Below are 24,683 nucleotides of genomic sequence, written 5' to 3'. Positions count from 1 at the left end.
CTTTCATTTATAAAAGTTACTCTTAGATGCAATGAAAATATAGCTATGAACATTTGAGCCAATTTAGATTTGCTCTCCTTTACTTATTGGGAGTTAAAGAACATAGCTACTGTGCCCCAGATCAGTTATGAATTATGTTTAATTAAAACAGTTGTCTGCAGTTGACATTATGATCTGATCAAGGTTCTACAATAAAAATGAAATAAGATTTTTTTTAATGTTCATGATTCTTTTGGCATAAAGTGAATTTTTAATTTCTTGCCAACAGCCCTTTTAGAGTCTGCAAGTCAACATCCTGGCAGCATATATCAGTGTAGGAATGAAATACTGGGGCCGGTAGCATTTGTTTATAAAAGATGAATGAATTATCTACAATTATTGATTATGTATCACATTGTGGTCAAGCATAATAAAAGAAAATAAACAACACATTAGGTTTGTAACGTTGTGGAATAAAAATTCATCTGCAACTACTCCAGTCAGTACCTCAAAAAAAAATGGTGGCATTGCAAGGAAAGGAAAAACTACAAATACCTTCTTCTAAATGAAATAGACTTCTTTGAAATTGAATGAATCTTTAACTGCTTAGCACCATTTCAACTTTTAAATAATTACAGATATTAAAATGTGAAATTTTATCCATACAAATCTGGTTTACAATACAATATATCACTCTTCCCAATAAATGGCAAGTTGGACATAAATCACATTCTATTGAGCATACAGTCTCTCTGATTAGTCCCTTTGATAATCACCTATTTGTGACGAATACCAACTTGAGCACTTTCCATACAGCCTTATCTTCAAATCATGGGCATCTAGAGCAGATAGTTTTCTTAGTTGAAGGCTGAATTTCCAGATTTTTCCAAGGATCAAATAATGATTACAAGGGATCATTGCACTCAAATACAGACAAATATCAGGACCCCTAGTAACAAATTAATCCCCAAATATAGGAAAATGCTTCATTTAGCTATATCCATGTATACAGCTGAATAACAATAAACTTGTATTTGATGTATTTGTATAATGCCTAACATTAGAGATTGGGTTACTCTGACTTTTGTTAATGTTACTGTAGTCCATTGATTAAGTTACAAAAGCAATACCAAAGTAATTTGTGATTCCTCATAATACAGCATTTTGCTTTACTCAAGTCCCACACCACTATGTTCAGGAACAGTTATTACCCCTCAACCATCAGATTCATGAACCAGAGGGGATAACTTAACTCAACTTCACTCGCCCCATCACTGAACTGTTCCCCACAACCTACAGACTTCCTTTTCAATGACCCTTCATCTCATGGTCTCAATATTTACCATTATTATTATTTCTTTGTGTTTGCACAGTTTGTCTTTTGAACATTGGTCCATCTCTGTCTCATGTTGATTTTCATTAATTCCATTTTATTTCTCACAATTTACTATGAATTCCCACAAGAAAATGAATTGCAGGGTAATATATGGTGTCAAATACGAACTTCATACATTGTTCAAAGTAAATTTATTATCTAACATTCTAAGTTTTGCAGATCTCTAACTTATCCAAGATTTATTACATTAATTCAACACTATTTCCTCACATCACAATTTACTTTGCTTTAGTTTACTTTCACACGTGATCAAGTCCTGACCTCACACCCACTGTACGTTTTCTGGGCATTGGCACTCTGTGATAGTTTATTCTTCTGCATAAGGTTTAACAGCTTCCATTATAGAATTTAAACTCAACACATAAGAACAAAAGGCATTCGAACCAATACATTACAGATCTGCTATATTTAATTTGGGACAATCAAACTGCAGATATGCAAGCTATTTCAGGTAAACTAAGATCCATATACTTTTAAAATGATGCTACATGGAACGATGAAGTGATTCAAAAGAATGGGGGTAAAAGCTAGTGTTAAATAATGCACGGTTATTAATACTGGGATAAAAATAAGTGCCACGATGGAAGGCAGTTACTGAAACCATGAAAATTAAGAACTTCACCTTACATTTTAGGAACTATAATTTAATAATTTTAAGAAATGATTCAAATATTTTCTCCCATTTAAAATTTTATAATTCACATTTGAAAATTTATAAGATGTTAATTCAACTTTGCTCACCTCAACACTGAACTGATTCCACAACCTAAGGACTCATTTTCAAGGACTTTACAACTCATGACATTTATTGCCTATTTATTTAGTATTATTGTCTTTGTTCTCTTCCTTTTGGTATTTGCACAGCTTGCTGGCTTTTGCATATTGGTTGTTTGTCTTTGCTATGTGTGTTTTTTTCATTGATTCTGTTGTGTGTCTTTGTATTTACTCTGAACGTCTGCAAGAAAATGAATCTTGGGGTAGTAAATAGTGACATATATGTACTTTGATAATAAAGTTATTTTGAACTTTTTAGAAATCTTGAATTCAAGAACAATTTTTTTTTTAAATTTAAAATGATCAGAAGCCTTTCTCAACCTTATAATGCCCTGAGCACTGTAAATAACCTGATAATCTTAACAAGTTCGAGAAAAATTTCTCAATGCCAAAAGCATTTTACAAGTGGCAGAAGACTGCAGTAATCAATAGTGTCACTGATTTCTTTAGATTTCACGTCATCCAAACATTAATGATACTCAAAATTGAAATAGTTAGAAGCAAACAACAAAAATACAACTTCAAATTCTTATTCAAAACATTGACAACTTTGTTTTTTTTTCCCAATGAGCTAGTATAAAAATCTGACAACAGGAAATTAAACACATTTTAAGATCGTAGATAATGCAGTCATAACATTTGTACTTTGGAGGCCTGCACGGTTAAGTCTTGCATTATTTCAACTTCAGATATTACACCATTGAAGCCACTATGTTCACAAATATAGGAAAAAAAACACTGAAACAAGCATGCACACAACTACCAGACAAGAAGCCACAGCACATTATCGACCACAAATGTCTAGAGTACGAACAATGCAATAGATTTGGTTTAAAACCCACCTATCCGACAGATCTAGAGACTGCCTACTTTCAAGGGAATACTGACGACTGGTTAGCCTGCTAGAGTCTGACGCAGTCTCTAGGTCACTGCGTCCATTTGTGGCAGAATCTATGCTATCATAGCGTCTACCAGAGAAAGCGGAAAGCACAAAGAGGAAAAAAAGTGAGGGAAGATTAAATAAACAAAAAAAAGATAACTTTTAATTGCATACTCTACTGAGACAACTGTGCTATCAATTACTTATGAAATTAATTTCTACATTGGAGTTTACCAAATTAGTGGGTGAAATAGAAAAAGTGCAATTTATGAAATAATTCATTGATAAACTATACAAAACATTACCAAAATAGGCATTTGACTTTATAGCCTTTTGGTTGCTAGATTCTCAAACAAATGTTTTGGGCAGCACAAGTGAGGTTAGAAAGAGAAAATGACAAAAAGACTTGCTTTCATGATTAGCACACACATATTGTCTTTTCATCATCGTGTATTTAAATTATACAGTGGTCTCAGAACATGGTACACAATAGTTCCTTCAATTTCTAAAGTTCACCCTCAGTGATGAAAGAACATTTACTCAGCAAACTAAATTATACGCAATAAAAAACATAACAGCCTTTTATATAAAGAGCAGCAGTATTTCCAGTTTGAAATTATAAATAAATTTCACTGCAGAAAATGTAAATTAATGATATGGTTAGGTAAGCAACAACCAAGTAACTATAGTGCTTTCAAAAAAAGAACAAGCCAACTAAACAAAACATTTTAATTAACAGGTTTCTTACTGTACTGATATCTCAATATAAATTGTAAAAACTAGCTTCCAATACAACTTTACACTATATATTTTCACTGCTATCATTTAATTTATATGTATATTACACTCCACAGTCCTTTAAGGTATTAAAATTGCAATTTTTAAAACAAACTTAAATTATCAATATAATTATTTTTCAATTTAAAACCAAATTAACACACACTACATGGCATCAAACAGCAAGGAACAACCTAAAAACAGAATGCATTTTGTAAAGTATATTCGTAAACTGAGCACCAAATGTTCTGATAAATTGCAACATAAAATACTAATGTGCTAATATTTAAATTCAATTAAAACTTATACTACTAATATTTAAAATAATCCTTAAAAATCCAAGTAACAAAATCAAGAAGCAACTATCTCAGTTATCCGGTACATTTATATTACTTCCTTGGCTTTGTAGCACAATATATTGTACATTTGAATTTATTTGCATGCATAATAAAAAAGTACGATTTTCCTTAGTCTGTGAAGTGTGTACATTTCTAGCCATTCATAATTTGTGCTTGCCAGGAGAAACACTGATTAAAGATTTTGCACTGATCATAATGCTAAAGGTCAATGAAATACAACAATAGTTCTCAAATTACAGGATGGATATGCAACAACATACTATACCTGCAAATCTGAAGCTACAAATCAAATAAATCATTTAGATGAGATGGCAATTTCAAATAGGTTAGTGTTCCATTCTCTTAGACATGGTGCCAGTTATACTTCTTGAGTTCAATATGTCTCTCTTCCAAGAAAAAAATTTGAAAACTGCTAGCTGGCTAATTTGTTTTATTTCAATATGTGTTCAATCCAAGCACATTTTAAAGTACTCTTTTCTTTCTCTTCTAAATAATGGATGGGTACCCAACATACCTGATTGAATGTTTTGATAATCACAAAAAAAGTTAAAATTGCATTATAATTTTGTATACTAATATCAAGTTTTAATAAAATGCTGTGAGATAATTAATAAAATAACATCATGCCTGTATAGTTCAGAAAAAGAAATAGTGAACTGGAACCTTGTCACATTGACTGGAAGAGAGCATTGTGGGAACAATCAAATTATAAGAAGCAGATCAACCTAAAAGCAGAAATGTTAGATCACGATAAAAAATAAGTAGAAATATATGGATGTGCCTGAATATGTGAAAGCTATCTCACATAATACCAGTTTTTCCAAACCATAAGCCAGTGTCTGCCTGAATAATTTTAAAACAAATTTAACAGTTGTCATATGAAATGACTAAACCTCTAAATCAAAAATTAGAAATGGCCAACGAATATTAAACAAAAATTGTGCTAGATGAACCCAAATATTTCTTGTGGAAATGACACAAGGTGATTGGGGGTAATGGACTGCGAGATGATACTGAATTTTCAGATTCCTGTACATGGCATCACACAAACAACTTGAGAAATGTCGCCGTTATAAATAGGAAAGGGGAAACAAATAGAAAGAATAACTTGTTACAAAAGCAGAATTTCTCAAAGCAGTTGGAAATGTCCTATATATTCTACTATAAAATTATTTGTCAACTTTCTTTAATTTTTTAAAAATTTTGTTCCGAAGTTAATTTAAAATTGGGTTGAAATATAATCTAGTTGAAAATTGCTCTTTTCATTACTGCCATCCAAAGTATGTAAAAAAAATATATTATATACTCTTTACTTAATCAAGTTGATAATTGCAATATTTCAAAAGCTTTTTTATTTCCATTAAGAGCAATTCTACTAGTAACATAAACACTTTCCTAAATACATACACTTGGGGAAAATATTAAGGCAACAAAATATAATAACATTATTTTAAAAACTATAATCCTCAAGAATGGCCCAATGGCATTGTAAAATAACATTTCTATGACATCACTTCCAATTAGCTTACCTCTCTGAACTGTAGTGTTGTGCATTAACTTTACTCACATACTGAAACTTACTGGAGTTCACATCAAAACCATAATCTCTCTAAACGGGAGATCAACTGTGTACACTGCTTTGCAAATCCATTCAATATGTTCCTTCACCTTATGGGTAGTGGGAGGAATATCTCTTTAGAGGAATAAATTTAGCTGGGTTGCTTTCACTTCTCTCCCAGGTTATTGTTGTTGACCAGTGAAATTCATAGCTGAACAGGTAAATTAAACTACTGTTTACGCTACAATGCAGTTATTTAAATGTTCGGCCAGCTCACATCATGGTCAAACTATGCATTAGCCCTAGGTTCAGAACTGTGGAGGAGCTGATGAAAACATTTGTAAAGAGACCATGGAAATATTACATTGGCAGGTGGAAGGGAAACCACAGATGATATTTTCAGTTGAGAAAACATCAAAAATCATTTCAGTATCTTGAATGAAAAAGACCCAAGTAGCAAATCGCAGCAACTAATTGGAGCAGAAATTATTACTAATTACAGCCTGTTGTCAGGATTCATTCCACCGTACCTAATGAGAAGACAAGCATTTTAAACCTCCAGGCATGTTATTATTTTATTTCTCTCAGAATTATCTTTGGTCCATCTGGAAAGTTCCCAATGAACTTAGTTAGACCAGAAATTCACCACGTCAGGAATAAAGCACAACCTCGTCTGCAGCCGCTCAGCAGTTCTCAGGAACTGACTCACTGCTCCACTATATAACCCAATTTTCACTTGTTAATGAGAAGAAACATTGATTGAAAATATTCATTTTTGAAATCAAAGCCATCAACAAAGTAAATTGTACCTTATTGGCCTCTGATGGTCTGAATAATCTAGCTCATAACTGTGTATAGAATCAGTGCAAGAATCCCGTGATCCGTTCTGTTGATGCCGTGAAGAAATGGAATACTGATGGACTGATGCATTAGGCTGAGATGTTGTATAATATGGAGGTGGGATGCTGTTGCTAGTTTCACTTCGATAGTCGCTGTCTCTGTCATCCACTGCACTGTCAGGATCTTCATTGTCTATAAACAATGAAAACCAGATTGCCACAATGATGAAATTCCAGAATTGTAAAATACCACCAGCTTCAAATAGTATTAATTCTAAAATAAAAAGTGTTAAGATCTGTAATTTTACAATTCCCACAACCAACACCCAATGGATTGCAAGGTTTCATTTATTGCAGAAATAAATTAAGTTTGGAAAGATTAAAAGTGACTCACGATCAGATAATGCAAAGTAATTGGGCAATTCAAACATCAGTTGTTCTCAGGTTAGAGGATATGCTCTAAATGCATGCACATTGTAGGAACTATCTATTTAAGAGAATTGTCAAAGAAGAGAAATGGACAAGAAAAATAAATTAGTTACTGGGGCATGCAAATAGCATCCTTTAACTCAAGACCACAAACCTATGGAAGCTCTCTACCGTCTTAACTCTGATCTACTAGTCCAACTATAACCTGAGTTCTGGATTAGCGCCACTCAGTTCCAAATTCAGCATCACCTTTACTTAAAGACTAATCCTAGTGTCTGCTTAAAATAGCAGAATAAAACCCACAACATAATGCAAAAACTGAAACATGAGACTGAACATTAATTGATTTGGCCAACTATTTAGAATTGACCCCTGCGTTCAGTCCATGAGCTACTGACTTTGCACAAATGCATGCTTCTGACTGTCCTTAATCAGATCCCAGAGTCAGATGACCTGGTCTAGCAAAACACACCTAGTAAAGCCCTGCCCCAGAAGCCCCTTATAGGCATCAACACTGAAATTTCTGTCAAATTTATGAGGCTATATTAGTCTCTGATACTCACAAACATTGAAAAAACCTGAAATTGTCTGAACTTGCTAAAATTAAAAGCATGATTAATAAACATTCAACACAACAAATATCCACCTGCACTTCATGGATATCACATTCACCTTCATTCTCCCCCTCCCCCTCTCTCTCCCCCCCAAATGCCCTCAGTCTATGGGCAGATTCATCAACACCAGGCTGAGCTGATCAGTGACATTTCCTTGGCATTGCCCAACCTGCCTCCATTCTCTCCAAAACTTAAAACCAACTTATTTTTTCCCCACTAACCCCCTATTCCAATGAACACCCTTTGACCTGCAACATTAACTGTTTCTTTTTCTACAAATGTTGCTTAACCTGATGAGTATTTCCAGCATTTTCTATTTCAGATTTCAAGCACCTGTTTAACCTTTTCCTTTAATTATTGTTTCATTTTATAATACAGTAGACTACTATGAAGCAGTAGCCACTAGAACTTGAATAACATCTTGCCCGAATAATATGCACAAAACATTATTTCTTTCCAGTACATTTTAAAATTACCCACTTAGTAAATAGTCTGCTGGATAATGGCCTCCTCACAAAGTAGTTGTGGAACCATGATGATAATGAGTAATGTCAGCTAAAATTGTATCATGGTACTGTTAATATTCTATGTTTAAATTGATAGCTTTTGGAGAAATTTTGTTAGTGGAATGCATCTACAGCTGCCTGCTATGATACATAGAAAAGTAGTCATGTGGAATTTATAGAATTCAATGAACTGTTCGTTGCTTTACTTGCCAAATTCCAGGAAATATTGTTTTCATAATGTAACAGAAATAACTGATGAGAACATTACAGTTAGTAGCTTAGATGGATAGTCAAAATCGGTTCTGATCAATAGATCAGTTAGAAGATTGGAATGCCAAAGGAATCTGGTGGCACTCACAGCATGGATGTGAGGTTCACTCAGAAACAGGGGACTTGTGATGAACAATTCTGTTGTGATGTTTAGGCACAAATGTGTCATGGTACCACCAAGGCAGTGGCATTGGGATCACAACTGTTTATTGAAAAGTAAATATAATGACCTGAGTGTGTATAAAAATATGATTAGAAATTTAAGAGAGGATACAAAATTCAGGAAACCAGTAAATCCGTCACTCAGGGCAGGCCTTCTTCACATCAATATCATCAATCAAGGAGGAAATTTATAGGCCTGAAGACATACTCAACATTTCAGGAACAACTTCGTCCCCTCCGCCATCATATTTCTGAATGGACAATGAACCCATACATACCACCCCGCTACTTTTTAGCTCTCTCTTTTTTTAAAATATACATACACATGTATACACATACATATAATCTTATTGAAATTTACAGTTTAAAAAAATTGTATTGTAATGTACTACTGCAGCAAAACAACATATGCCAATGATATTAAACCTGATTCTGATTCACACTTGGAAGAGAACAACTATACATAACAGGACATACAGCAGATGGCATTTAATGGAAAAGTGAAAAAAGATTCATTGTGATGTTAAGAAATAAATGATACAATGATCTGGCAAAAGAACTATGGGAATAGAGTCTAGACAGCAGATACATGCAAGTTCTTTTGAAGATGTCAACATAAATTGGGAAGACAGAGTTACACAGGACCTAGGCTTTATAAGTACAGGGAGGGCTAAAGCAACCAAGTTACGGTATAGTTTTATAATATGGTGACGCTCCTGTTAGAGAACTGAGGGAAGGGGTCAAGGCATTGGAGAAGATCTAAGGGAAATATATTAGAAGAGTGTGCAACATTTCAGCGGCATGGAGGTACAGAGATATTGAAATTGTCCTCAAATCAGTGAAATAAAATAAAATTAGAAGGATTTAATTCTAGTTTAAAGAAAATCCGATAAAGCAGATTAATACATAAAGAACCAGGAGAAATAATAATTACAGTGAATTGTTATAATTTGGTAAAACAGGTGGAAGATTCAGCAATAAGTTTCAAAAAACATAATACTGAAATACTTTAAAAAGAAACATCTGCAGATTAACAGGAATAGAAAACAGATGTGTTATCAACAGAAAATCGCTATCACAGTGAACCACAGAAATAATCAAGGTTTCTCAGGCTTTTGATAGTGCTGCTCTGGCAGAAGTCATGAACAACTGAATATTACACTGAGAACAGTAAAATCATGATTACCTGCTATCATGTTGTTTGGTAAACCTGATAGTTTGTCACCTGATTCACTATAATAGTTCCCATGGTCTTATTAAATTCACTGGGCCACTACTTCACAACCTTCTTAATAGGATTCAATCTCCCTTGCTCCATTTACATTCACCAGATTCACTAGAACATTTATTATTCTACATTCTGGTATGTTAAAAAATGAATTAACAATTGTGTTTTGGTATGAATATAAGTAATAGCAATTAGATCTGATTGTGGACTTCAGAAAGGGCAAAATGGAGAAACACACACCAGTCCTCAGAAGGATCAGAAGAGGAAAGAGTGAGTAATTTCAAGTTTCTGGATGTCAATATCTGAGGATCTATTCTGAGCCTAACATATTGATGCAGCTACAAAGGCACAACAGTGGCTATATTTCATTAGTAGTTTGAGGAGATCTGACATGTAAAGGACATTCACAGGTTTCTACAGATGGACCCATGGAGAGCATGCTAACTGGTTGCATCACTGTCTGGTATGGGTGGGGGGACGGGACTACTGCACAGGACCCAAATAAGCTGCAGAGTCAGCTCCATCATAGGGACTAGCCTCTGTTGTATCCAGGACATTTTCAAGGAGCGATGCCTCAAAAAGGCTGCATCCATCAACAAGGACCCCTCATGTCATGCCCTCCTCTCACTGCTACAATCAGGAAGGAGGTACAGAAGCCTGAAGATACTCACTCAATGGTTCAGGAACAGCTTCTTCCCCTCAGCCTTCAGATTTCTGAATGCATATTGAACCTGTGAATACTACCCCACTACTTTTTATTTTTCAACTACTTATTTAATTGATACACACACACACAAATTCATTTTTCCTCTGATTATTATGTATTGCAATGTACTGCTGCCACAAAGCCAAATTTCACAACATATGGCAGTGATAATAAACCTGATTCTGATAATCCAGCACCAAAACCCTAATTAACATAGATTAGAACAGCACAGGAACACCTTTCAGGTCATCATGTCAGTGCCGACAAGAGTGCCAAGCTAAAATAATCCAATCTTCCCACACGTGCTCCATATCTCTCTGTTCTCTGCCTTCCCATGTATTTGTCCAAATGGCTCTTAAACATTGCTATCATATATTCTTCCACCATCTCTCCAGGCAGCATGTTCCAAGCACCCATCATTATTCATGTTAAAAAAAACCTGTCTCACAAATCTCACTTAAACTTCACTCCCTCTCACTTTTTGGGGTTTGACATTTGCACCCTGGGAAAAAGATTATCCATTCTATCCAAATCTCTCGCAACTTTATATACTTCCATCAGTTTGCTCCTCAGCCTCCACAGCTCCAGAGGAGAGAGAAAAAAAATCTGTGTTTGTCAATCCTCTCTTAATAGCTAACACTCTATATTGCAGGCAACATTCTGGTGAATCTCTCCTGGATCCTTTATTCTGCATCCTTCCTGTAATGTGCTGACCAGAACTGCACATAACACTCCAAATATGGTCCAAATACAGTTGTATACAACTCCAACATGATTTCCTGGTTTTTATACTTAGTTCTTTTACTGAAGAAGACAAGCATGCTTTACCATTTTATCCATTTGTATTGCCACTTTCAGGGAGTCGCACTCCAATACCTCTGTACACCAGTGCATGCAAGGATCCTGCCATTTACTGTCTTGCATTTGACTTCCACTTGCCCAAATTTAACTCAATCTGCCATTTGACCTGTCTGTATTTCCAGCTGGACTATAACCAGTTGGATCCTTTGACAACCTTCTATAATGCTACCAATGTTTATATTATTAGCCAACTTACTAATTATCTCAAAAATAAATATACTTACATAAAAAACACAAAAATGCCAGCACTGATCCTTGCAGAACATCACTTACATATTTCCTGAAGGATCATTGCAATTAAATTCTCAAAGTACTTTACTCTCATGTTGTCTCTATCTGGACATGATAGTTTCTTTAAAAACATTCAATATCTTAATATTGAATTTTAAATTTTCAGAGCAAGATCATAGAACAAATAACTTACAAATTTTCTGTACACATAAAACACAGAAAATACTCAACAGGTCAAGCAGCATCTGTGGACAGAGGTAGATGATCTCTGAAATGAATCATCAGAAGGTCATTGACCTGAAACGTTATCTCTCCACAGATGCTATTTATCCCAAGTATCTCCAACATCTGCAATATTTTGCTTTCATATATATCAAAGCAAATTTAATTATATGTCACATAACTATATTAATATAGACTGTAATAGGTATAAATTTTAATACAAATATATAAACCTATAAAACTCGATCAATTTCAGTTTAGAAAATAACTGACTAATCAGGAAAAATGATCAAAATTTATGTTGGCTATTAATTGACAATGTAGATATTAAAGTCTATTCTTTAAGATATTCAGAGACACAAGAGACTGCAGATGCTGGAATCTGGAGCAACAAACAATCTGCTGAACTAACTTAGTAGGTCAAGCAGCATCTGTGGAGGGAGAAGAAATCATTGTTTCAGGTCAAGACCATGCATCAGGACTCATCACCAGTCCTGAGGCAGGTTTTCAACCTGAAGTGTTGATAATTCCTTTCCCCACTACAGATGCTGCTTGACCTTCTGAGTTATTCCAACAGATAGCTTGTTGCTTTAGTTTTAGTTTCATTGCAATAGGCAAATTATTGTGATGCATGCTTATTGTTACCCCAAGGATGTATTGAAAATCTTGTTTTGAAGGAAAAAAATTGAATCTTATTCATCACAATTTGGTCTATCAACCTCATTCTGTATCATAAAACTTACAGGCCTGTTAAAAACTGCTCAGTGCACATGATAATCTATACTTGACTGAATCTGCATTCTAATAATAGATACATTATCAGCCAGAAGCAACAAGTAACTACATACTTTGATGGTCTCCCCAGCCGAAATAGCTCCAGTTGCCTGTGGGACAATAAAGGATAGGAAATAATTAAAAAGGAAAAGCTACATCATAATGACAAAAAAACTAATCAATACTGTTAGGAACTAGTGGTGTTCCTGAACTGACATCACTCAAACAAAAATAAATTCTTCTGCCAGGTTTTGTTTTAGGAACTCTGCAAATATTTTTTTAAATATACAATCCTCAGAGTGGTTAAATTGAATAGTTCAGTAAAGTGTAATTACTGAGGGAGATAGTTCATTTGCAACCCAGTTAAGCTTCTATTTGTAAGCTGCTGGAAGAATTCAGAAGGGTCTTGACCCAAAATGATGACCATCCCTTTGCTTCCACAGATGCTGCTTGACCTGCCAAGTTCTTCCAGCAGTTTATTTTTTGCTTCACATTCCAGCATCTACAGTTCCTTGTGTCTCTAAAGTTACATTTATACCTTGCAACGCTGATGTAGGGAATTACCTACTGTTTCTCAATATTCCCTTATATTGGTGATGCTCTGGAAATTGGAACACTGAAGCAAAATGTTAGATATTGGAGTAAAAATGAGCTTCTAATACTAAGCTTTAGGAACATATACCTCTATAATATGCAGATGCAGTGCTTCAAAATTCATTCTGGTGGGTGTATTAAAATATTACAGAATATAATAGTTCAGAGAAGATGGCAGACTATTCCTTTTATAGACAGTTGCCTTAATAAAATTTTCCAGAGCTGTTTTTTTTTTCAGGACTGTGTGTGCATTCACCAAGGCACAAAACCTCCTAGGCTGCATTGAAAGATCCCTTGAATGCAGTTTTCCCTCATGAAACACTTAGAATTTCACCAATGTTGTGGTCTTCCAATCATGGCTGCAGAAAATAGAAGTACACGGCAAGAGAAAAAGACGAGCGAATTGAGGCAAATTTTCCATCCTCAAATTTCTTACCAACATAGTTGGCAATATTTTACAAATTTAAAAAAGGAAAATGACTTGAAAGGGCCACTCAGACACTGGGACCTCTTTAATCCCAATAAAATGTTCACTGTAAAGACTTCAGTATTTCATTTTCACAATAATATGGGTCTTAGCTCTTATCCCAGTTCATCACTTTTGTTCATGGTGATTTATTTCCAAATGTCTCAAATTCACATCTTCCAATGACCACACTCCTGTTTCCTCCATTCACCTTCTTCGTCTTTAACCACCATTTTCCCTCCTCTTCCCACTGCAAATTCTAAGTCTCCTTATGCCTCAGCAGTTTTATGTTCTCCATGAATTTGTTACTAAATATTTATCAAGGACCAAACTGACAGTGCCTCCCCTTGGTCTGGCTCGCAATAATCTTTTTACTCCTATAGCACTGCAGGACCTGTGAGTGGCCCTTGACCAGAAATGCTGACCGTCTCTACACACACATTTTCCATTTTTGCCTCAAGCTGTCAATATCTGAGGACTTTTGCTCCAAACCCACTTACCTCAATGGAGTAGTCAGTGCTGATTTTTATTTTGTCTACCAGTTCACCACATTTTCTACCACCATTTCCGTTTTCCAGTGCAACCAGATGAGTCATCTTATGCTTGACTGCACTCCTTCATATGCCTATTTCACCCAATATTTTAGTCATTTTTATTTCTGTGACTAATTAATACATTAGATAGGGAATGCAGGGCCCAAGCTTAGCAACTACAATAGATTCTGTTTCAGTGAAACTCAGTTTACCTGTGGAAACAGCAAAGGTGGTTCATTCGAAAATTATGCAAGATTTATGAATTAATTTTTCAAGGTGAGGGTGTTATGGGGAAAGTTAGCATTTATTGTCTATCCTTAATTTCCCTGTGAAAAGCCAACTTTTTAAACCAATGTTATTTTGGTACTCCCAAAGTCTTGATGAGTAGGGATATTCAATTTTAGACCCAGAGATAATTTCTAACACAAGATGGTGTGCGACACAGATAGAAGAGAACTGGTGAAGGTGTTCTGGTGCCATACATTTTGTTCTCAAAGGAGAGGTCACTAGGTACAATGCAGAAGATACAAATGAAGACCATTAAATTTAGCAACAGAATTGCTCACTTCACATTGTCATCAACTGCTAAATTTCAGGACTGATGTCAGTCTACAGAAATGCAACAAACATGGAATACACAACTTCTCCGTTTTTAAATACACAACCAGTAATCCTTTAGAGGATTTTATGTAGATTCTCTTGTTAAAATGTATCTGGTGCTGTAGACATTTTGACTCCAATAAATGTGTTTTATCCAGGTTCACTTTAGTGTAGAATTATTAAAAATTTTGCCGTAACACTAACAGTTTTAAAAACTTCACTACACTCCAATGATTGGAGTATTGGCTGAATAAATAAAATTTGCAAGAATCTGATGAGATAAATGGGATCTCTTCCTCTCCCTCCCGCTGGCAATTCTAAACAAAGTGCATTTAGCTAATCCATTCTAGTTGTCACAGGTCTTATGTCGTATTCTTATTTCTCGCAGATCAGCAGTGGTTATTTAAAAAAGGAGCTTGGAGGTAGTTTGCCCATTGTATGTGGCCTATCAGCGGCTACAACTGGAGCACCAATCGTGAGTTAGATAGCAGGAAAAGTTCAGACATAGAAAGGAGACACTGCCTAGCAGAGCAGTCATTGAGGGAGTGATCGGAGGCAGAGTGGTAGGGCTTTGGCGATAATGGGTCAAGGCAAGGTAAGTTACCTTTGGGGAATAGAAGCAGAAAGTATGTCTGTGAGGCCACTGTTCTGTACTGGGTGTCAGATGTGGGACGTCCAGGAGACTCCCAGCCTCCCGGATGGTCACATCTGCAGCAGGTGTGCCAAGCTGCAGCTCTTTAGGGTTCAGGTTACGGAACTGGAGATGCAGCTCGATGACCTTCGTCTGGTCAGGGAAAGCGAGAAGGTGATAGAGAGGAGCTATAGGCAAGTAGTCACACCAGGGACTCGGGAGACAGAGAAGTGTGTAACAGTCAGGAGAGGGAAGGGCAAATGTCAGATACTAGAGAGTACCCCTGTGGCTGTCCTCCTTAACAATAAGTACTCCAGTTTGAGTACTGTTGGGGGGGGGCCTACCTGGAGGAAGCAACAGTGGCCGCACCTCTGGCAAAGAGTCTGGCTGTGTCTCAAGAGGGTAGGGAAAGGAAGAAGGCAACAGGAATAGGGCACTCTATAATTAGGGGTTCAGACAGGCAATTCTATGGACGCAGAAATGAAACATGGATGGTAATTTGCCTCCCAAGTGCCAGGGTCCAGGATGTTTCTGATTGCGTCCACGATATCCTGAAGTGGGAAGGTGAACAGCCAGAGGTTGCAGTACACATTGGTACCAACAACATGGGTAGGAAAAGGGAGGAGGTCCTGAAAGCAGACTACAGAGAGTTAGGAAGAAAGTTCAGAAGCAGGACCTCAAAAGGTAGTAATCTCGGGATTACTGCCTGTGCCACATGACTGTGAGTATAGGAATACAGTGAGGTGGAGGATAAATGCGTGGCTGAGGGATTGGAGCAGGGGGCAGGGATTCAGATTTCTGAATCATTGGGACCTCTTTTGGGGCAGGCGTGACCTGTACAAAAAGGACAGGTTGCACTTGAATCTGAGGGGGACCAATATCCTGGCAGGGAGGTTTGCTTAGGCTAGTGGGGAGAGTTTAAACTAGAATTGCTGGGGAGTGGAACTGAACTGAAGAGATGGAGGAAGGGGCAGTTAGCTCACAAATATAGAAAGCTTAGAGATAGTGCAAGAGGGAGGATAGGCAGGTGATAGAGAAGGGATATGCTCAGATCGATGGTTTGAGATGTGTCTTTTTTAATGCAAGAAACATCATGAACAAAGTGGATGAACTTATAACGTGGATCAGTACTTGGAGCTATGATGTTGTGGCCATTAGAGATTTGGGTGGCTCAGGGGCAGGAATGGCTACTTAAAGTGCCAGGCTTTAGATGTTTCAGAAAGGACAGGGAGGGAGGCAAAAGAGGTGAGGGCGTGGCACTGCAGATTGGAGAGACTGTCAGGGCTGCAGAAAAGGAGGAAGTCTACAGAGTCTCTGGGTGGAAGTTAGAAACAGGAAGATGTCAATAACTCCACTGGATGTTTTTTTTCTATATAGTAACGGGGACATTGAGGAGCAGATAGGGAGACAGATTCTGGAAAGGTCTAACAGTAACAAGGTTGTCGAGGTGGGAGAGCAAGGGGTTCAGATGGATGGAGATTGTTAAGTGCGTTCAGGAAAGTTTCCTGACACAATATGTAGATAAGCCTACAAGAGGAGAGGCTGTACTTGATCTGATATTGGAAATGAGCCTGGTCAGGTGTCAGGTCTCTCAGTGGGAGAGCATTTTGGAGATAATGATCACAATTCTATCTCCTTTACCATAGCATTGGAGAAGGATAGGAACAGAAAAGTTAGGAAAGCGTTTAATTGGAGTAAGGGAAAATATGAAGCTATCAGGCAGGAACTTGAAAGCATAAATTGGGAACACATGTTCTCAGGGAAATGTACAGCAGAAATGTGGCAAATATTCAGGAGATATTTGCATGGCATTCTGCATAGATATGTTCCAATGAGGCAAGGAAAGGATGATAGGGTACAGGAACCATGGTGTACAAAGGCTGTTGAAAATCTAGTCAAGAAGAAAAGCTTATGAAAGATTAAAAAAAACTAGGTAATGATAGAGATCTAGAAGATTATAAGGCTAGCTGGAAGGAGCTTAAGAATGAAATTAGGAGAGCCAGAAGGGGCCATGAGAAGGCACTGGTGGACAGGATTAAAGAAAACCCCAAGGTATTCTATAAGTATGTGAAGAGCAAGAGGATAAAACATGAGCGAATAGGACCAATCAAGTGTGACAGTGGAAAAGTGTGTATGGAACTGGAAGAGATAGCAGAGGTACTTAATGAATATTTTGCTTCAGTATTCACTACGGAAAAGGATCTTGGCGATTGTAGGGATGACATAGCGGATTGAAAAGCTTGAGCATATAGACATTAAGAAAGAGGATGTGTTGGAGCTTTTTGAAAGCATCAAGTTGGATAAGCCTCCAGGAACAAACAAGATGTACCCCAGGTTACTGTGGGAGGTGAGGGAGGAGATTGCTGGGCCTCTGGCAATGATCTTTGCATCATCAATGGGGACGGGAGAGGTTCCAGAGGATTGGAGGGTTGCAGATGTTGTTCCCTTATTCAAGAAAGGGAGTAGAGATAGCCCAGAAAATTAAAGACCAATGAGTTTTACTTCAGTAGCTGGTAAGATGTTGGAAAAGATTCTGAGAGGCAGGATTTATGAACATTTGGAGAGGCATAATATGATTAGCAATAGTCAGCATGGCTTTGTCAAAGACAGGTCATGCTTTACAAGGCTGACTGAATTTTTTGAGGATGTGACTAAACACATTGACGAAGGTAGAGCAGTATATACATAGATTTCAGCAAGGTATTTGATAAGGTACCCCATGCAAGGTTTATTGAGAAGTAAGGAGGCATGGGATCCAAGGGGACCTTGCTTTGTGGATCCAGAACTGGCCTGCCCACAGGTGGTGGTTGTAGACGGGTCATATTCTGCATGGAGGTCGGTGACTAGTAGTGTGCCTCAGTGATCTATTCTGGGACCCCCCTCTCTTCATGATTTTTATAAATGACCTAGATGAGGAAGTGGAGGGATGGGTTAATAAATTTGCTGATGACACTAAGGTTGGAGGTGTTGTGGATAGTGTGGAGTGCTGTCAGAGGTTACAGCTGGACATTGATGGATGCAAAACTGGTCTGAGAAGTGGCAGATGGAGTCACCCCAGATAAATGTGAGGTGGTTCATTTTGGTAGATCAAATATGATGGCAGAATATAGTATCAATGGTAGACTCTTGGCAATGTGGAGGATCAGAGGGATCTTGGGGTCCGAGTCCATAGGACACTCAATGCTGTTGCACAGGTCGACTCTGTGGTTAAGAAGGCGTACGGTGTATTGGCCTTCATCAATCGTGGAATTGAGTTTAAGAGCCAAGAGGTAATGCTACAGCTATATAGGGCCCTGGTCAGACCCCACTTGGAGTACTGTGCTCAGTTCTGGTCACCTCACTACAGGAAGGATGTGGAAACCATAGAAAGGGTGCACAGGAGATTTACAAAGATGTTGCCTGGATTGGGGAGCATGCCTTATGCGAATAGGTTAAGTGAACTTGGTCTTTTCTCCTTGGAGCGACGGAGGACCAGAGGTGACTTAATAGAGGTGTACAAGATGATGAGGGGCACTGATTGTGTGGATAGTCAGAGGCTTTTTTCCCTCACAGGGCTGAAATGGCTAACATGAGAGGGCACAGCTTTAAGGTGCAAAGGAGATGTCAAGGGTAAGTTTGTTTTTCTTTTAAATGCAGAGAGTGGCGAATGCGTGGAATGGGCTGCCAGTGACAGTAGTGGAGGCGGATATGATACGGTCTTTTAAAGAGACTCCTGGATAAGTACACGGAGCTTAGAAAAATAGAGGGCTATGGTTAACACTAGGTAATTTCTAAGGTAAGGACATGTTCGGCACAGTATTTTGGGCCGAAGGGCCTATATTGTGTTGTAGATTTTCTATGTTTCTACGTTTGTCAATTCTGAACCAGGTTAAAAGTAGGCAGCCACATTACAAGTCATGCTGGAGTACTTTATGATTTCAAGACAAATAATTGCTCTTCAAGATATCCAATCATCAGCCTCATCTTTTTTTCTCTCACACAAAAGCCTGGAGAAATGGATTGGATTCTTTAGCCCAAACAGTGCACACATTCACAAAATGGAAGCACTCAAGTGTGAAGCATAAACACATACAGCAGTGTCACACAGCAACAGGCTCTTCAGTTCATCATGCCAATCTTAGCTAATCCCATCTGCCAGTACATGGTCCATATCCCTCAGTCCCATGCTTGCTCCTATACCTGTCCAGATGCCTCTAACAATGCCAATGAATCTGCTTCTACCACCTGCTCGAACAGTGCGTGCTGAGCACCTTCAACGCGCCAATAAAAAAAAATCTGCAGCATGTATCTACTTACCCTGTCAATGCCTGTCATTATTTTATCTAATTAAGTCACCCCTCAGCCTTAGAGGCTCCAGATAAAACAAACCCAAGACTGTCCAAATTCCCCTTTTAACTAATACACTCTAATGCAGGCAACATATCAGTGAACCTCTTCAGTATTATCTCCAAAGTTTATGCAGTTTACCAAAAGAGCAGTAATCAGAACTTCCTTCAATAAATACTCCAAATACGTACTAACTAAAAAAGTTCCAACATGGAAAAGCTGATATGAGTTTTGTGACAGTTGACTCCATGTATTGATAGCACATTTCTGCCAAGTTAAATGCAGCAGGTTGCCTGTCTTAAAGTAAAGATGTCTGCAAGTGTACCAGCGGAGCCTGATACCTGCGAGTCTGCAAGTCCACTGGAGGCCTGTCCTGGGGTTGGAGAAGTGTGTGACTGTGTTCATCTGTGTGCAAGTAAATCAAAAGGAAACTCATTTTGCTGTTGTTGTGTTGTTGCTGCTTGTATTTTCTGCTGGTTATTGTAGGCATGCTAGGTTGGCTCCAAAACGTGTACGACATTCATAGCTGCCTCCAGCGTATCTGTAGGTTGTTAACGCAAACTAAACATTTCACTGTATGTTTTGACGTACATGTGTTAAGTGAATCTGAATTTAATATATTGACTAGAAACATGAAGCAGTAATACACATCCAGTTCAAACCAAAACATCAAACTTGCTGATGACACAACAATGACAATGGGATGGCATACAGAGAGAAGGTATAGAGAGGCCGGTGGAATGGTCTGGGCACTACAAATTGAGTCTCAATGTGGACAAGACCAAAGATTACTGTTGAATGCTGAACATAAGCATCCTTCTTCTCCAGATGTGCAAGGACAGTATGTAGAGCAGTGGCCATTGCATCATCTGTCAATCGGTTGTGTCGGTAGGCGAATTGTAAGGGGTCCAGTTTGGGTGGTAGCATGCTGTATGTAGTCCTTGACCAGCTTCTCAAAGTATTTGCTTATCTTGAGGTGAGTGCAACAGGACGACAGTCATTCAGGCATGTTACCTTGGTCATGCTTACTTTAAACTTGTGTTGTAAATGCACCTTATTATTTAAGTTCTTTGGCATAATATTACTTTACATGTTGTGTGTGTATGTGTTATACGAACCATGCAGGGCATCTTGGTCCAGAGGAACATTGTTTTGTTTGGCAACATACTAATGTACAGTAGAACGGTAACAAACTGAACTTGACCTTCGATAATTTACGTCTTCAATTTCATCTTGTCACAATGATTAAGGAATGGAAACATTGTCAAATCTCCCCCACCCCCATGATCCCTTCTTTCACTGTCCTTTTGTTGGTCCAATTGCATCACCCCGGAACAGCACAAAGGAAAGGACTTTCATGAAGATCACTACAACATTCTAATCACAAGCCTTGTGGATGTATTTATTTCTGTATTGAGATGCAAGGCAGAGTAGGCCCTTCTGGCTTTTCAAGCTGCAGCACCTAACAATCCTCTATTTAACCTTAGCCTAATCATTAAGTGACCAATTAACCTACCAACTAGTCAGTCTTTGGATCTGGGGAGGAAACCCGAGCACCAGGAGGAAACCCACAGTCACGGGAAGAACGCAAAAACTCCTTACAGACAGTGGTGGGAAACAAACTGGATCACTGGTAGTATAAAATGTTGTGCTAACCACTACGCTACTGTGCCACCCTTTTTTTCTGTCAGTCTGTTTTTTTGTGACCAACACCTAGCTTTCAGTCACAGATTTGATGTTCCACTGAGATCACCACAATCATGGAACAATTATTGCCACCTCCTATCACTCATTCTCAATTGTGACTTCTTCACTCACTGCATGAGCAGAATGTTTGAAAATGTGGTCAGTGAATCACACATTCTCTGGCACTTGTCAATTTATTAGCTGACTCCCCTGGGGTACACCATCTGTATCCAACTGTGCATTGCTTGGAGAATTCTTGCAACAGCTCCTTCCATCACTTTGTGCTACTCATACCTTGTGGAGGATGAATCACCAGATGAATAACCATTGATTCAACTCATCTCACTGAATTGCAAGTATCTGAGCTGAGCATGAATCCTGCTACTGCTCTCAGAAGGATTTAGCTCTGAGGAATCATCCTCTACCCACTTCTGTTGTCTGTGCAAAGAGCCACTCAAAATGTGGATTACTAATTAAATGTGGATTACTTCAACTACTGCAGAGTCTTGCTGTCTTCAGAAGTTTGCAGCTTAATGTGAAAAAGACTAAGGAGCTGGTGGTGAACCTGAGGAGGGCTAAGGCACCGGTGACCCCTGTTTCCATCCAAGGGGTCAGTGTGGACATGGTGGAGGATTACAAATACCTGGGGATACGAATTGACAATAAACTGGACTGGTCAAAGAACACTGAGGCTGTCTACAAGAAGGATCAGAGCTGTCTCTACTTCCTGAGGAGACTGAGGTCCTTTAACATCTGCCGGATGATGCTGAGGATGTTCTATGAGTCTGTGGTGGCCAGTGCTATCATGTTTGCTGTTGTGTGCTGGGGCAGCAGGCTGAGGGTAGCAGACATCAACAGAATCAACAAACTCATTCATAAGGCCAGAGATGTTGTGGGGGTGGAACTAGACTCTCTGACGGTGGTGTCTGAAAAGAGGATGCTGTCCAAGTTGCATGCCATCTTGGACAATGTCTCCCATCCACTCCATAATGTACTGGTTAAGCACAGGAGTACATTCAGCCAGAGATTCATTCCACCGAGATGCAACACTGAGCGTCATAGGAAGTCATTCCTGCCTGTGGCCATCAAACTTTACAACTCCTCCCTCGGAGTGTCAGACACCCTGAGCCAATAGGCTGGTCCTGGACTTATTTCCACTTGGCATTATTTACTTATTATTATTTAATTATTTATGGTTTTATATTGCTATATTTCTACACTATTCTTGGTTGGTGCGACTGTAATGAAACCCAATTTCCCTCGGGATCAATAAAGTACGTCTGTCTGTCTAACGTCAAGTTCCAATCTGCAAGCTATTATATTACCACATTTCACTTGCTATTCAAATGCAGTCAATATGACTCATAGCCGCTTACCAGTGAATCTCCAACAACTCCCCCTCGACACCTACAGATTCAGAATTTGAGGAGACCTGCACCCCGTGTAGGAATGAGGGGAAGAAAACAAAGAACAGACCAAAGAGCATTTGCAATGACACATATGGACATGCAAGGGTGTCTGAGGTATTTATGATATACAATGCAAGTCAATGTTACACCATAATGGCCTGATTAATACCATTGAAGAATAGCAGGGCATTATAGTATTGTTGCTAAATTGACTGTTCCAGGCTAGGCTCCATCATGCTCCTCTCTTAATGGAAAAGTCATCCAAAACTCTATGTGCTAACTCCATTCACCAAAGTCCATGCACTGACTCCCAATTAAGTAGTACTTCAGGTTTAAAAATTCTCCCCCACGTTTTCAAATCCCTGCAGATTTTTTCCTCTATGCAAGCTCCAATGGATTAACAACCCTCTAAAATCTCTACCCTGATCTAATTCCAGTTCATCCACAAATGTAATTACTCACTGCTGTCAACTGCATGTTCAGCCTTAGAGGCCCAAAGCTATTGAATTTCCTTCCTTGTCCTTCATTTCCCTCTGCCTCTTCTTCTCAAAACTCTTCCTCTTCACTAAAGAATTTTGCCTTTGGCCATTTTGTATTTCATAACAGTTCAAAAAAGCACAGCACAATATTTTGATTAGTTGAGGGGTTCATAGCCTGGGGTCCACAGACCCCTCTGCTAATGATAAGGGTCCAGAGTCCAGGGTGTAAAAAATACTTGGGAACCACTGGCTTAGTTCAAAGTACAAATTGATCATTTTGTTATGTTGTCAAATTTCTTTTTTTTTTACAAAAATGTGCTTCACTTTTGGTCTCATGAGAAATTCTGGATACCATCACCAGAATTGCTACTTAATGGAGAATCACACAGTTTGGATTATGAAGCAAGAATTAAATTTCAAGCCGTGGCAGACGACAATAATTTCCCAACTAGGATTCGAATCCAAGAAATCAAAAATGATATAGATCAACATCACAGAACATGGTAAACCAATTATTTAAGTTCTGTGCCATAACAAACTAACAGGAGACAAGGAGCCTATAAAAGGGATAGGATAGTGACAACTTGAGTGGACAAAGGACAAATGGAATACAAGTGGGAAACTATGCAAAGGCCCATTCTGGAAGTCCTGTTACTGTGCTGTACATCTCCACAACTCTGAACACATGATATTATGAAAAATATAAATCACATTATCTAAAAGGAGAGACTGCAGACCCATCTAATGTGCCAAATAGGAACATTAGAATGTGATGAGAGGCGAGGACTATGATACAATCACTGTTACCAAAGCGGTAGTGATGAGAAAATTAGTGGGCCTAAAGGCAGACAACTCACCTGTTCCCAGACTACTGAAAGAAATAGTGAAAAGTATAGCACATGTGCTATTGATAATTTACGAAAAATTTTCTGGACTCCCGGCAGATTGGAAATTAGCAGATGCAACTGGTTGTCAAGGCGGCAAATGAAAAAGTTGGCCTTTATCACTAGATGGATTGAACTTAAGAGCAGAAAGGTTTGCTGCAACTTTTAGGGCACTGGTGAGGCTTCACCTTAAGTACTGCATGCAGATACGGTCTCTTTGTTTTTGTAAAGATATACTGGCTTTGCAAAAAGTGCAGAGGCGGTTCACTGGGTAGATTCTGAAGATGAGAAGGTTAGCCTATGAGGAGACATTGAGTTGCCACAGACTATACTCACTGGAATTCAGAAGAATGAGAAGGGATCATATAGAAACATACAAAATAATGAAAGTGATAGACAAGATAGAGGCAGTAAGGTTGATTCCATTGGTAGATGAGACAAGGGGACGTGGCCTCTGGATTTGGGGAAATAGGTATAGGATGAAGATGAGGAGAAACTGACTTTCCCAGA

General features: G+C 38.1%; 1 protein-coding gene across 4 annotated transcripts in view; it reads right to left on the bottom strand.

Annotated features, from left to right (window-relative positions):
• Positions 1-24,683, bottom strand: part of LOC140739717 (protein unc-13 homolog A-like) — a 287,569-nt gene that overhangs the window by 168,775 nt on the left and 94,111 nt on the right. For 2 of the 4 annotated variants that reach the window (XM_073068158.1, XM_073068159.1), the window contains exons 8-10: positions 12,640-12,675; positions 6,533-6,755; positions 2,992-3,117 (exon numbers count right to left, since the gene is read on the bottom strand). In XM_073068158.1, the coding sequence (XP_072924259.1) occupies positions 2,992-3,117; positions 6,533-6,755; positions 12,640-12,675 (385 nt within the window). The remainder of the gene's footprint in view (positions 1-2,991; positions 3,118-6,532; positions 6,756-12,639; positions 12,676-24,683) is intronic. The other 2 variants (XM_073068160.1, XM_073068161.1) reach the window with 1 other exon arrangement.

Source organism: Hemitrygon akajei, chromosome 16 (assembly GCF_048418815.1).
Source record: "Hemitrygon akajei chromosome 16, sHemAka1.3, whole genome shotgun sequence".
Taxonomy (NCBI): domain Eukaryota; kingdom Metazoa; phylum Chordata; class Chondrichthyes; order Myliobatiformes; family Dasyatidae; genus Hemitrygon; species Hemitrygon akajei.
The sequence above is the reverse complement of the archived record's forward strand: the minus strand, read 5'-3'. Positions and strand labels throughout refer to the sequence as shown.